Source organism: Morus notabilis, unplaced genomic scaffold (assembly GCF_000414095.1).
Source record: "Morus notabilis unplaced genomic scaffold, ASM41409v2 Scaffold629, whole genome shotgun sequence".
NCBI lineage: Eukaryota > Viridiplantae > Streptophyta > Magnoliopsida > Rosales > Moraceae > Morus > Morus notabilis.
Window position 1 is genome coordinate 36,107 of NW_010363794.1, and position 13,754 is coordinate 49,860.

Sequence of the window (13,754 nt, forward strand, 5' to 3'; positions counted from 1 at the left end):
GACAAGAGATTACATGACAAATTGAGAACATGAAGAACATTTTGAAGAGTGATGAATGGAGAGATTGCAATGGAACCTTTCCCAGCTATGACTGAAAGGGATTCATCCACTAGTTTAATTTTTTTATTTCCTGCACATGGACTATATGAAGAAAACAATTTTGATGATCTTGTCATGTGATCAGTTGCACCGGAATCTATGATCCATGAGCAATTTATATCGGAATCGACACTAACAAGGGCAGTGAGGTAGTTACCTTTATGGGCTAGAGAGCATGATGGATTTAAGGAATTTACAGAGAATTGTGAGGATTGGATGATTTTCAACAAGTGGTCTATCTGTTTCTTTGTGAATGGAGAGCTTTCTGTTGAGACTTGCTGCCCTTGGTCATCATTTGAAACTTAGAATGTTCAACCACCCCCTTCATTCATTTTCTTCCAGTTCGGCGGCTTCCCATGTAATTTCCAACATGTTTCCCGTGTATGCCAAGGTTTCTTACAGTGATCACACCATGGCCTATCATTCTTCTTTGTGTTTCTCATGTCTCCATCCAAGTCAGCCCCCCGAGAAACCAAGGCAGAGGTTTTGGCCTCTGTTACTCCTCTTGCTTCTTCTTTCTTCATCATCACACTCCTTCGCTTTTCTTCCCTTCTCACTTCAGAGAACACCTCTCGGATGGATGGAAGCGGTTTCCTTCCTAGAATCCAACCTCTCACCTCATCTAATTCCCTATTGAGTCCGGCAAAAAGACAAAAACACTCTGTCATTCTCCACCCTCTTCATACAGCGCACACTATCATTGGTGCAGTCCCATTCTTCCTCGTAGCATAAGTCCAATTCCTACCAAAGGTTCATCTCGTTGTAATAAACCGTGACCTCTCTATCCCCTTGTCTTGCCTGCCATAGTCTTGATTTTATCTCAAATATTTGAGATGAATTTTCTAAGTTGGAATAGGTCTCTCGTATGGCATCTCAACTGCTTTGGCGGTTGGAAGGAATAAGAATGGCTTTCCAATCGAGTAATCCATGGAATTGATAAGCCATGCAGTAACCATAGCGTTTTCGGATCTCCATGTCTTCAACTTTGGGTCGTTCTCCCCTGGTTTCTTTGCCTCGCCTGTCAGGAACCCTAACTTTCCTTTTCCATCAATTACAAGCTTCACAGTTTAAGCCCAAGACAGGTAATTCTTCCCATTTAATTTGTGTGCCGTCAATTGCAACATATTTGATGGGAGATTCATGAGGGAAACGCCATCATCATTGCTTTGGACTATGGCTGAATTGTCTTGGGAACACTCTGCGTCATCTCTCGTGGAAGAGGAACTTCTGTTGGCGCCAGCCATGGCAGTTTTTGCCATCGGAAGATTGGGTTAAGAGCCTAAGCTCTGATACCATGTAAGATTTTGGGGGAAATATTTAATCTTATTTATCTTCACATAACCGGAAAAATACAATAGTTATATAAAGAGATTGAGAAGCTAATCTTCTTCTAGATAAACTCTAAATCCTATCTTTAATAATCCTTATCCTATACTATAAAATTTAAACTCTAGAATTTAAATCTTATTGATAACGCATAAACTATAACTAAACCTATCTAATCCTATATTTCCGATACTCTCTTTAAAGACTGCACCGACATTAATCTTTATAGGCCCCGCGTCTTTCTTGAAAATTTGTTCGAGTTAGCCTCAAAGCTAACTTAACGACAAATGACTTAACTGATTTGTGTTTCCTCAAATGAACCTTTGAGAGAAATGATCATGCTATTTGTATCCGGATTTGAGTCGTCAAACACAACTTTATTTCTTGCCTACCATATTGCATACCAACAAGACCAAGTCTTATCTACGGCAAAATGAAATTTTTAAAGCATCAGGCGGGAGCAAAATACTCTGTATTAGCTCAAAGCCCGAATTAAGATGCATAATCGCATCTTATTGCCTTCCGACCTGCAAACCCAAGGGACCTAGCTAGAGAGCAATGAATAAAAAGATGCACTAAAGATTCATCTGAACTATGATACACAGGGAAGCATAAATCCAGAAACTGCAATCTGGTTTTCGGGTTCAATCTTTACTGGTGACACATCATTAGCAACACGCCGCAAAAGAAACTCAAACGGTCATGAATTGTCGCCTTTCAAAGCCAAGATCACATATCATTTTGCTGGCTCGTTTTTTATACTTGGAAGTTGGAATACCTAGAAGATTTCATTTATCAGTCAATAAAGTCTTTCCCGCTAGGGGATCCTCCCTCACATCAAACATTGTCCGAATTAAGGAATGAAGTGCCCAAGTACAAAGAACATTTACTGGGCTTTCCTACCCTCCATGAAATCTCATTCTTTTTCTTTTTCTTTCTTTTTTTTTTTTTTTGGTTGAATCAACAGAATGAAATATGCAACAAGTGTTTCCTTTAACTCTTCTATTTTTTGAAAATTTATATCTACAGCAGAAAACTTTTCGTTGGGTTGTCCTCAAAGTCAGAAGTCATGTGATCAGATAGAAATGAAAGAAAAAGAAACCGACACATAAGTTTACAAAAAAGCTCATCCATGCAAAACAAAATTTTGATGAGCTCACGAAACTGTATTCTGTACAAGGGACTTTAGCTTCTTTACCTCATTTAGTAGAGAAGAATTTTGTTCGCAACCTTCAGTTAAGACCTCAAGCCTTTTGTTTATATTGCTGTATAATTGCAAATCATCTTTCAAATTAGTCGTCTGAGATGATGCTTTCTCTTCATATTGAATTAGATTCAAAAGCATTGCCTGCAATTATAAGAGTTCGACATTAGAAATCTCCATCTCTGATATAACTTCCCAGGAACAATATGAAAATAGAAGGTAATTTGTCATACAATAGTTATAGAGTGATAAAGGTCATATCATGAGAATTTCAGATACCAAATTGACACTCCTTTGTCTGTATGACACCGTGACTTCTTTTCTATATCATCTATATGGATAGTATGATTTGACAGTTGACAGTTCAACCATTTCCGCACGAAAGAATAGATTTCATTCCGTGTAGGGAGTGCTTTAATTTGTTCAACTGTGGGCATCTTAACCGGTTCACTTCACCTCATGGTGTTATAGTTCAACCAATTCGTTAATATCAGTTTCATAGAATGTCTTCAAAAAGTATACATACCTCATGGTGTTGCTTCAGGGAGAAGTCTCTCAAAAGTGACCTCACAAGCTTGTTCCGTAGAAGCAGTTTATCACCAGTACTGGAATGAAAGATAAAATGTGAAAGGTGGTGGAGAACCAGCACATACGCAATTGATCCTCGACTTGCAGCCCTGTCGAGAGCACCAGAAGTCCAGGATTTCACATAGGCCTCTATAATCTCAGCATTATCCTGCAGAGTTGAGAAAAAAAATTATTTTATCAGTTCTGCATAATTTGTTCTTATTCAAACAATATTTCAGCAAGATTAATTCGTTGAAAGCAATAAATGTATAGATTTATGTGCAAAAGACAAAAGGAGGCGCAGCGTAAAACATTTCACAAATTAATTGTGTAGAGGTTAATTTTTATCTTCCGTACCTCTATAGGTTGAAGGTACCCTTCTGCTTCTCCGAAGCAAGACTCCAAGGGCGGGAGAAGCTCAAGAACACGAGCATTAGTCAGTGCCTTCCAAGCAGCAAGCCGAACAGGAGCTTCAACACATCAGTGTAAATAAACAGCAACTTGCCGGCCATATATTAAATCGCCATAAGATATAGCAGAAAACTGCTCCACAAGAGTTTCAATAAAAGTTGAGTAACTGTCATGAATGTCCGATTGAAACCTCAAGAACTCTAGATACTTTTCATTTCTGGGTTCCAAAGACAGGTTGACATTCTTCTCGCAAGTCATTTTGGCACTTGTATGCCTTTCCTTATCAAGAATATTACCATATAGATCTTGCAAAGCTTCATAAACATCCTTACTCTTCTCGTCCTCAATCACATCCATTCCAATTAGCAAGATCACAGATAAAGAATGCAGTTTCCAAACTAATGGAACGCTTTGAACAGGTGAAGGGACGTCACTTGGGAGGAAACTCGACATCGTTTGATACCTAAGAGGACAAAAAGACCACCTTTGGCAACTTCAAGCAGATCACCTGGGTCCTGCATAAGAGACTCTAAATTGGAACATTTTCGAAGACCAGCATGCTTGCTATTGCAAAGGGTCGAAATTGGACTCAGAAACCAATGAACAGGTAATGTAAATCTTTGGTGAGCCCACTCTATGACCAAGGATGTACTGTCTTGAACAATATCTGATGCGTCCCAGTCCTCATCCTCATGTATGGTATCCAAAGAACCATAAGTTTTCTCAAGTGTTTTATCTGCTTTTTTCAGCTTCCTTTTTACAGACAGCCATCTATTGCTGAAATGAGAAATTAATATCTTACTGAAGAGCAGGTAATCCTCTTCTTTATATTCCCAGCCAAGCAGCTTAATTCTCCCATTAAGACGAAGAAAATGCCGAATACAGAGATCAAGATACTTCAGAATAGAGACATCGACCAAAAGTTTAAATGCCTTGTCCACAATATTTCTCTCTCTAGGCCCGGCTATTAAAGTCAAGGCTAAGGAAGAATTAATAATTTGCACAACAGAAGATATTTCCTCGTCTCTGGGAACATCACTCATAGACAAAATCAGAAAAGACTCAAGCAAATCAACAGTTAGCCTTGAATCTGCTTGTGCCAACAAAACATCTGTTGACCAAAATCCTCCACCAGAGGCACCCCAGCCAACTCCTACCCCAGGAGCAGGCCCGCCTCTGCCGAATGTCTCAATAGACTGCACTAAATGCCAGTCTGAAGCAACCAACTTCATAAAAATATCTTGCACGCTTCTCAGTTCAACCAGAGACCCTTTCAATATCCCATCCTTGAGTATTTCCTCTTCTCTTGAAAGACTACAGTCTTGGGAATTCTTTACCTCTTTCTTGGTCAGCTGGATCAAGTTATCAATGGCAGAGATTGTCTGGAAAAATCCGTGAAGGCAACATACAGAAGCTAATGATATTTCTTGTTCGTTTTTCTGTCTCAAATAGCATAGTTTTTCAACGAAAGAACCATCTCCAACAAGACTTGTTCCAAAATTTGAACCAATGGTATCTGAGAAACTCAGAAACCTACTTTTGATAATTTCAAGTCCAACTTTGGGAACAAACTCTGGAAGCCAAGGGATATTGCCATCATTTTCCATCTGATTGATGGTATTATCTGGAATAATTCTTTTGAACACTTCTGCAAGCAAGCCCATTACAGCAGAATACACCCACAGCAATGAAGTCACATGAGAATCTTGTAAAACATTACCACTCTTAACCCCACTTTGCCAAAAATTACATGTGTGTAGATCACCCAATACAAGTATCCACTTCACAGCTAAATCAACCATTGGACTAACGTGACTCCAAGACCAGATCTCCATGTCATCGCCAACCTGTTCCTGGATTTGATTTCCTAGACTCATTTGTGAAAAGATGTTTGGAAGTCTTGTAGCCAAAGCCTGTAGAAGAAGGTATGTCTCCGCCGAGAGGGAAGCAAATTCACAAAGAACGCCCTTCTCTATAAGCTTTTCAAGTGTAGGTGGATTCAACCACAGGCACAAGGAAGGGAAAATATCCGAGAAACACGATACCGAATACCCATGCTGAATGCAAACCCTCCAAAAACGTAATTGTTCAACTATCAAAGCTGATGAAAGCTTGCAGCTCTCTTGACCAGATTCAACCCATTGGTCAACAGAGGCAGTGTTTTGACATAAATGCCACGTCATGATATGGTAAACCCCATTATTTATAAATTCAAGACAAGTCTTCTTATCAGATCGAGCCAACACCTTTGATATATATACAGAAACAATAAAAATCATATTAGCTATACAATATATAATTTGAACGAATAAAAAAGGGCTAGCAAAAGAACATATAGGAAGGAAAAAAAAAAAAAAAAACTCCTTACCTTTAAAAGAATAACAGATTTTATCTTAGAAGGATGAATTCCTATATTCTTGTTTGCTGTAAATCTGTCAACAACTGTCTCAATAAGCCTTTGGCATTTCATAATTGCATTTGCACATGTTGGGGAATGCCTTGCTATGGCAATGAGTATAGAAATCAAGCATTCTTCCAAAGCCGCTGTAAGGTCTGACTGAAACCATACAGATTAATACATTTAGTACTCTACAATTAGCACTGACTTTAGACTGTCTATGATATGGAGGAGTCGAAACATCAATTCACTGGAAATATTCTCACCTCAAGAAGATAGCGAAGCCTTGGAAGGATTCCCATTCTAACCAAACCTCCAGCAAAATCTTGTCCCGCAACCACGATATCATCATGTATTGTATTTTTCCCTTCGGTTTCATCATTGATAATATCGTCGTTAAGAGTAAGAACATTAGAAGACTTAGCATTGTACTTCCAGAATCCACCTCGTAGAAAACCAACATCAATCTCAGGTCTGCTACGGAATACAGGGGCAGTACAGATATCCTTGAGAGTAATTTTCTAGAAACGAATATGTCAAACATAAATTAAGCAAATGTAGATAAAGAAGGAAAAATAAACATATATATTCAAACAAGGAAAAAGAAGTACCTCTGAGAAATTGAAGAAGCTTTCATTCACATCACATGTTAATATGCACTGAATGACTTTGGCACAAGCTAGAACTACAGAATTATGATTGTCATCAAGACATATCCTACGAAACAATGAAATATTAGTTAAAATGCAAATAATAATAATAATAATAATAATAATAATAATAAACTAAAATAAAATAAAAATTAAAGTAATTTTTTTTTTTTTTTTGGAGAAAAAATCTATAGAAATGTTAAAGAGCGCGATAGGTACTTTGCTTACAAATGTAATTACAATTTATATCCCTAAAGATCATTGGATAAAGTTGCTGTTCTTTATGATCCACAATTTGATAAAAATTCCAGCAAAATGCGCATGATTAACTACTTTATCAGAAAACCATACATCCAGTTCGGCTAAAATTGCAGGACCTATGGCTCAAGCAAGTCTCAAGGGATAAGCTATTAAGGGAGATGACATGACCAAGTCATGGGAGGATATAAACAAATTAGCAGTGGAGACATTAAGAAGTTATTCACCTAAGCGATAAAACAAGCTCGGATTCAGGGCCAAGTGCATAAGCCCAAATAGCTTCCCAATCGGTAAATTTGTTATCTTTATCATCATTTCCAATGGAACACCCAACTTGACCTTGGAAAATATTGTGGACTGCCTTATCAAGAACAGCTAAAAGTATATGCAATGCAAGAGCACGTTGCCCTGGAATCTGAAACCAAAGGATAGACAGTCAAAAGTAAATAAGCAAAAGGATGATAACTGAAACCGGTCATAAAAGACTGTGAACAACAAACTGATCTACAAAAATCTTACAAAATGTAAGTCTAACTTCAGGAAAATCTTATAAAAACCAACCAATGCTACAAAATTAGAGCAATCAAGAACTAAAATGTAAACTGACCACACTTCGAGTTAGTGCCACTGCTTCTTTGATTGTGTAACCTGCTGCACCAGGATCTCCCTCAGTCCGCAGGAAGTCGCGTTCCGCAACACGCTCTGATGAACGAAATATATGACGGGAAGAGATACTCAAAACCGTGTTAAATGAAACAGACTGAATAGTGTTGGTTTCCGCGCAAAACCGTGGATAAATCAGAGATTACTCTGAACTTTCTTACTAAGCAAGACTCGGTTATCAAAGCTTCAGCATTATCTTGGAAATCCCATAACATTACTTATACGGAAATCAATTATATAAAATACATTTTACTGGAAGTCTGAAAGTACCACTCTAAACCCTAATGATAATCCAGATATAAATCCTTTAATAACAATCCAATACCAGAATGTGATCAATACCAACGATATAAACAAACTAACTAATTCAGGCTTACCGGTGTCTGCTACTTGGACAAGATCATTCTCAACAATAGTCCCGTCCAAGGAAAATCTTAGTCTTCTAACACCCTCGACTCTCTCGCTCCAAGTACTCCACAAACTGCCACTAGCTGGGCTTGGATTCCGTGCCTCACCATTGTCAAGTCCACTCTTCATTTCCTTTGAGGTCATTTTTGTCTCCGTATGAGTCACCTTACTCTTAGAGACAGACAAATCTTTCACGTCCTTTACATTCTCATTCCGTCCATTATCGCCTTCGGCATTGGCGATAACATCCGAGCTCAAGGATTTTTGCTTCTCCAATTTTTCTTGACCCCTCTTCTTAAGTAGCCTCAGCAATGCAGGGTCCATCTTCTCCATTATCTCAGCTTGTGCCTCTGCAAGCTCCTCAGCCGACATTCCCTGTAATCGCGCTCGATTTTCAGCGTCAATCTCACTCTCAAGCCACATGGTTTCTTGCTTGTGACCTGAATCAGTTCCGGGGGAAACCACAGTTGAAGCTGAATAGTTTGTCTCCCTTTTCTTTAATATCTCCAACAAATGGTCATTATTTGAGTAATCTAACTCCATCTTTGCAAAAGAACTAGCCTCACTATCTTCACTCTCACTCACGGTTTCAATTGGTTGTCTATCTTTCTCTCGTTTTTCAGTTTTTGCTGAGGAGCGTATCACATTTCCTTCCAATTTCTCAGCCATGGCTGACTTCTCACCAGCTACAAGCTCTCTCCAGTTGCTAAAATCCACGCCTTTCTTCTTCCTCCTCTCTACAGGATTAGCAAAAGGCGCTATTGGATCAACGTCCATGAAAGCTCTATCATCTTCGTCACTTAACCCACCATCCTCATCACGATCATCACCATAACCAGCACTCGCTTTACTACCAACTGGAGCCCAATGCTATAAAATCGAAACATACATATCAGTCGGAGAGAACTCAATATCCTAAAAAAAAATCCACTTTTCTTCACTTTCTCGGGAACCAAACAAGGTCAAATTCAATGGTAATCAAATCAACCGAGGGTCCCGAAGAAGAGGGAGGGGCTTACCGGGCCGTGAGAGCGATGGCGAGCGACGGGGAAAGGGAGAACGGTGGGATTAGGAGGTAAGTAGGGTTTGGTTGGTGGTTCATCTGAAATTCCTTTCTCCACAATACGACCGACCAAGTGGGAGGCTTCGTCTTCGCTTATCTGGAGGCCACTGGTTCCGAAGTTCATCTTCGTCTTCTGTGGCGAAGAAGTGTTAGGGTTTCGTTGAGCGGTTTGCTTCTTCTTCTTCTTCTCCATGTTCGCGGTGGTGGCGAGGAGAGACTTCTACTCTGCAACTTCGCCGAGTGTGGGTGGAATGTCTCTAGAAGGGAAAATTTTTAGTGGGGGAAAGAAATGCTTGATCGGCGCGGCTCGGATTTTTTGGGGGCCAAAAACGACATGTAAGATTAGAAACGACAAAGATGGGAAACGACAATTAAAATTAAAGAAAAGATTAGGATTATTTTTAAAAATACGCTCAAAGCATGAGCCTTGTTTCAATATGCTTCTAATTTTTCAAAACAGTTCAAAGTATCTCCCAATTTATAGAAAATATGTTAAAATATTTTCTCCGTCTAATTCCATCTACATTAATGTTTGAAAAATAATAAATATTAGAAACGTTAATAAATGAGTAATTAACATAAAAGAAAAAAGACCCTTAACCTCACCCAAGCATCGTCTCCTTCCACGGTTCCACCACCAAGTCCTCAAACCCACCAGTACCAAACCTTAATCCCCACCACTACCAACCATGCTTACTCCTTCTCTTGCCTCCAGTAGTCTCGCGATTCCATCCTCACCTCTAACCACGAGGACTACCGCAACCTCGTCCTCCCTCTCGAGTCGAGTCGCTCAATCTTAACCTTAAACTAGCTCCAAATTTTTGGTGAAGGAGAAGGGAAATAATACTTGGTGCTCAAGAGGGGAATAGGCCAAAACTAAGACCTGCACATAAAGGGAATGGGTGCTCAACAATGGATTTGGTGCTCGTGTGGCGGAGGCAAATCGACCTGCACATAATGGTGTTGATTAGGGATGGGTGTGGTTGGGCTCGGAGGCGAGTGGGACGTGAGGTGGGCGGCGGATGGCGGAGTTCGGAATGGAGTTGGGCAGCGTCGGAGAAAGCCTCGCGAAGGCGAGTCTCAACAGTGAGAATGGAGATGGTCGTTGGATTTTTTTTTTTTTTTTTTGGGATGTGGGAATCGGAGAATAGGTTTTCAATTTTTTTATTAATTATTTTTTTAAATCCAATTTTTATTTGCTTTTTTTATTTTTTATTATTTAATTATTTTTATAGATTTAATTAGAATTTAATAGCTTTAGTTAATTTTTAATAGCAGAACACATCAACGATCTGTTAAGGAATATACACGGAACAGGATGGAGGGGCGTTTTGAACTGTTTTTTTATATATAATAGGGTGTTTTAAACTTTTTTAAAAGTCAAGATAATTTAAAACATGTTACATATTTAAAGAGTATTTATGAAAATAATCTAAAAAATTAAAATTCCCCCTCACTAATTGCCTTGTAATTTTGTGCCTGTAACATATGTTTTCTTATAAAACGCAAACTCCACGAATATCTCTTTTTGTTAGCGTTTTAAACAAAAACTTATTGGCATTACTTCATGAGTATTTTAAATGATTTTATATAACTAGAGGGGAATTTGAGAAGTGCACGGGTTCGTTTAGTTCGTTGATTCAAGTTGAAACGTGATTTTATATGAGAGTTTTTTACAGTAGTAAAAGAGTTAAATGTAACTGTTTTTTAAAACTTTTTACTGTAGCAAAACTTAAATTTTAAACTCAAATCAGTAAAATGAATAAGGTTTATATTATATAATTTAGAATATATTCATGAAACTAAACCATAAAAACTTTATAAACCTTTGAAAGTATTCATAGCGTTTTACTCTCCATTATTTTAAAGGCAGTATCATGAAGTACTTTTTCAGACATAAAATGATAAAATTGACTTTTTTGTTATTATGAGAGATAGCTCTAAAATTATTTTAGTTTTTATTTCTTAGTTAAATTAATTTTAATTTAAAATTATTTTAGTTTTGATTTCTTAGTTAAATTAATTTTAATTTTTTTTTTGTAAATTTATTTTTTTGTATTTAATTATATTTTTAAAATAAATATATTTAAAAGTAAAACTAATACTTTACTTAAAGAGGGGTCAGATACTTGAGACTTGTTCGTGTTTGGAAGTGGTTTCAAAAACATTTTTTCCATTTTTTGAGAAAAGAAAATAAAAATGAGTAAAAAATAACGTTTAGAACGACTAAAGACAAAAAATAAAAAGGGGAATAAAGGGACTAATTTCTCTCAAGATGGGAGAGTTTCTGAAAACGACTTTAGTCATTTTCATTTTCTTGTTTTCATTTTCTCAAATCCCTCTTTCCTTCTAACCCTGAACCCAACCTCAGAGATTGCTTGCATTGAGCAGTCTCTCCCATCGAACTCCCTCTTTCCGTCGAGCTCCCTCAGATCATTCTCCCTCTTTCTTTGTTTGCCTTTCTTTTTCTTCCTCACTCTCTTTCAACTATCTCTCTTTCTCCCTCACTCTCTCACGTTCTCCTCCTATCTCTCTTTCTAATTCCCACGGTTTATGTCTCCCTTCTTCCTGAGAAACTTAAATCGAAGCTCAACCAGAGGGTTTCCACTCCATTTGTCATTAGTATTCCTAATTTTAGAAGGATTCAAGGAAATTTGAAGGTCTTTCTCAACATTTGTGGAATTTAAGGTAGGATTCACTTTCTTTGTTTCTGAATATCTCTTGCAGCCTCTTTGGATTTTTAGTTAGGGCTTGAAATTGATTTGACAATTGATTTGTGGAAGCTAAAGGTGTTGAAAGGTTTTTTTCGTCGACGAACCTTCGCGGCTCCTCCCCAAATCAACTGAGGTATTTCAATACTAGTGATTTGTCAATTTGGTTCACTCTGGAAGGTGTTTAGCTTGTTCTGTGGTGATTTGGTGTTTAGCTAACCGTTTCTGTTTCTGTTTTGTATATTTCTAGTCGTTGTGTTTGGTTCCCACAAAAAACAAAAATTGATAGTGTAACATTACATTATATTAATTAATAGTATAACTGATTTGGGATTATATTAATTATTTAATATATTATTTAAAATATTACATATTTTTAAAAATGTAAAACCAGACGGAGTTTTAATTTTTTCTTACAATGAAAATAAATAAAACTATCAAACGTATTTTTATAAATGATTTATGCCTGAGATTGAAAACGTTTCATTTCCTTTTTCATACAAAAAATAGAATTATTTTAAAACAGGTTACAAACGCGCTCATTATTTTCACAATTCGTCATAACTGAAATTTTATTACTATAGTATTTTCTTTACAAAAGTGGAGTACCTCAACGAAATTTTCAATGGAAGAAAAGTATCAAACTACAAAACCAAATAATATTTCCCCCAAACAAATAAAGAAATATATTATCAAAAAAATAAAGAAATAAGGGCCGTGTTTGTTTCTGTTTTTAAAAACGTTTTTCATGTTTTTTTAGGAGCAAAAAGGAAACATTGTGAAGATTGTCATTTGGTGACCTAGTTTCCCAAAACCAAAATTGAGAACACCCTTTTCATTTTCTCTTTTATCTCATGTTTTTGAAAATAATTTTTTTTTATTTTCATTTTTCTTGTTTTCATTTTCTCGGCCGGAGTTCATTTGAGTGCTCTCCGAAATCGCCCATTTCCTCTCCAAAATCACCCATTTCCTCTCCAAAATCGCCCATTTCCTCTTTGAAATCGCCAATCTCCCTCTCATATTCTCTCCACATTCAATGTTTTGAGTGCATCTCTTCTCACTCTCACGTTGAAGTCGCTTGTGTTGGGAATGATGTCCTAGAAGCATAAGATGTAATAGGATATTTGTTTTTTATTTAATAAAAGAGTTTATTCATTATTTTATGTACATATATTTATGAATATTTAATGAATATCAATAAAAATTTCATGGTTATTTATGTAACCTTAAACATTGTATATAAGTGTTATATACGAGAGGATAATGTTTAAGGATAATAATAAAAAAGCAATGTTCATAATGAATTTAATTAAAGTTCAGAATCTTTAATTAAAACATTATTAATACATGTCATTCCCATTTAGAATGGAACGGTGTTATCCGCACTGTTAATATGGTGAGATATTGAATGAGTGTATTTCGCGTAATGAGATTATATGGAACATGGACACAGACACAATATGAATTTCTAATAATTTCGTTAAGTATAGAAATTCTAATTGAGTCTACCGATGGTCATATATAGAATGATCTTAATCATGAGTTCTTAACAGACTCCTATTTATGAATTCGTGTCTTTTGATTTACTCGGTACGGATTTTGAGATTTTAAATCCTATTTCTTGTATTTTTGAGACATGATGAAGTAGGTAGCTGGGAATGTTATTACACGAGATGGAATCCATTCTTTCTTAAGAAAGAAGTAGATAAATAATTCTCTTGAGGGTTGATTCGGTACTTGGATCAGTAGGAGCTCCGATTCATGAATGTGTTTTATGAATCACTGTCCATTAGAGAATCAATGGTACTCAATGATAAATAAGTAATTAGAGAGGTTAACGGATTTTACATAGCTCTAATTATGAATTATTTATGGATGATTGATCTATATGCAATGACTATATCAAATGGACACTTCACAATTTAGAAGTAATTTATATCTATAATTTTGATAGTGCAATTTCAAGTTTATAGTGGAGTAACTATTGGAATTAATA

General features: G+C 36.7%; 1 protein-coding gene and 1 long non-coding RNA gene across 2 annotated transcripts in view; one reads left to right on the forward strand and one right to left on the reverse strand.

The window, feature by feature from the left end:
• Positions 1–2,044: 2,044 nt before the first annotated feature.
• Positions 2,045–10,177, reverse strand: LOC21397475 (transcriptional elongation regulator MINIYO). The gene is made up of 11 exons (XM_010104990.2): positions 9,654–10,177; positions 9,004–9,304; positions 7,954–8,854; positions 7,521–7,615; positions 7,141–7,328; positions 6,617–6,722; positions 6,272–6,526; positions 5,976–6,164; positions 3,554–5,853; positions 3,156–3,365; positions 2,045–2,773 (listed from the first exon to the last, which is right to left on the reverse strand). The coding sequence occupies exons 2-9, from the start codon at positions 9,238–9,240 to the stop codon at positions 4,006–4,008; spliced, it is 3,819 nt and encodes a 1,272-aa protein (XP_010103292.1). The 5' UTR covers positions 9,241–9,304; positions 9,654–10,177; the 3' UTR covers positions 2,045–2,773; positions 3,156–3,365; positions 3,554–4,005.
• Positions 10,178–11,355: 1,178 nt separating this feature from the next.
• Positions 11,356–13,754, forward strand: part of LOC112092870 — a 3,009-nt gene continuing 610 nt past the window's right edge. Inside the window, exons 1-2 of the long non-coding RNA XR_002902793.1 lie at positions 11,356–11,735; positions 11,831–11,894. This is a non-coding gene — a long non-coding RNA (uncharacterized LOC112092870). The remainder of the gene's footprint in view (positions 11,736–11,830; positions 11,895–13,754) is intronic.

Excerpts from the sequence above, each read along its gene's own strand:
- LOC21397475 (XM_010104990.2), bottom strand. The coding sequence starts at position 9,240 with ATGGAGAAGAAGAAGAAGAAGCAAACCGCTCAACGAAACCCTAACACT. Across the intron at positions 7,329-7,520 it reads TGGCACTAACTCGAAGTGTG|ATTCCAGGGCAACGTGCTCT; the intron begins GTCAGTTTACAT and ends CTTTGGTTTCAG. Across the intron at positions 5,854-5,975 it reads AATCTGTTATTCTTTTAAAG|GTGTTGGCTCGATCTGATAA; the intron begins GTAAGGAGTTTT and ends TATATATCAAAG.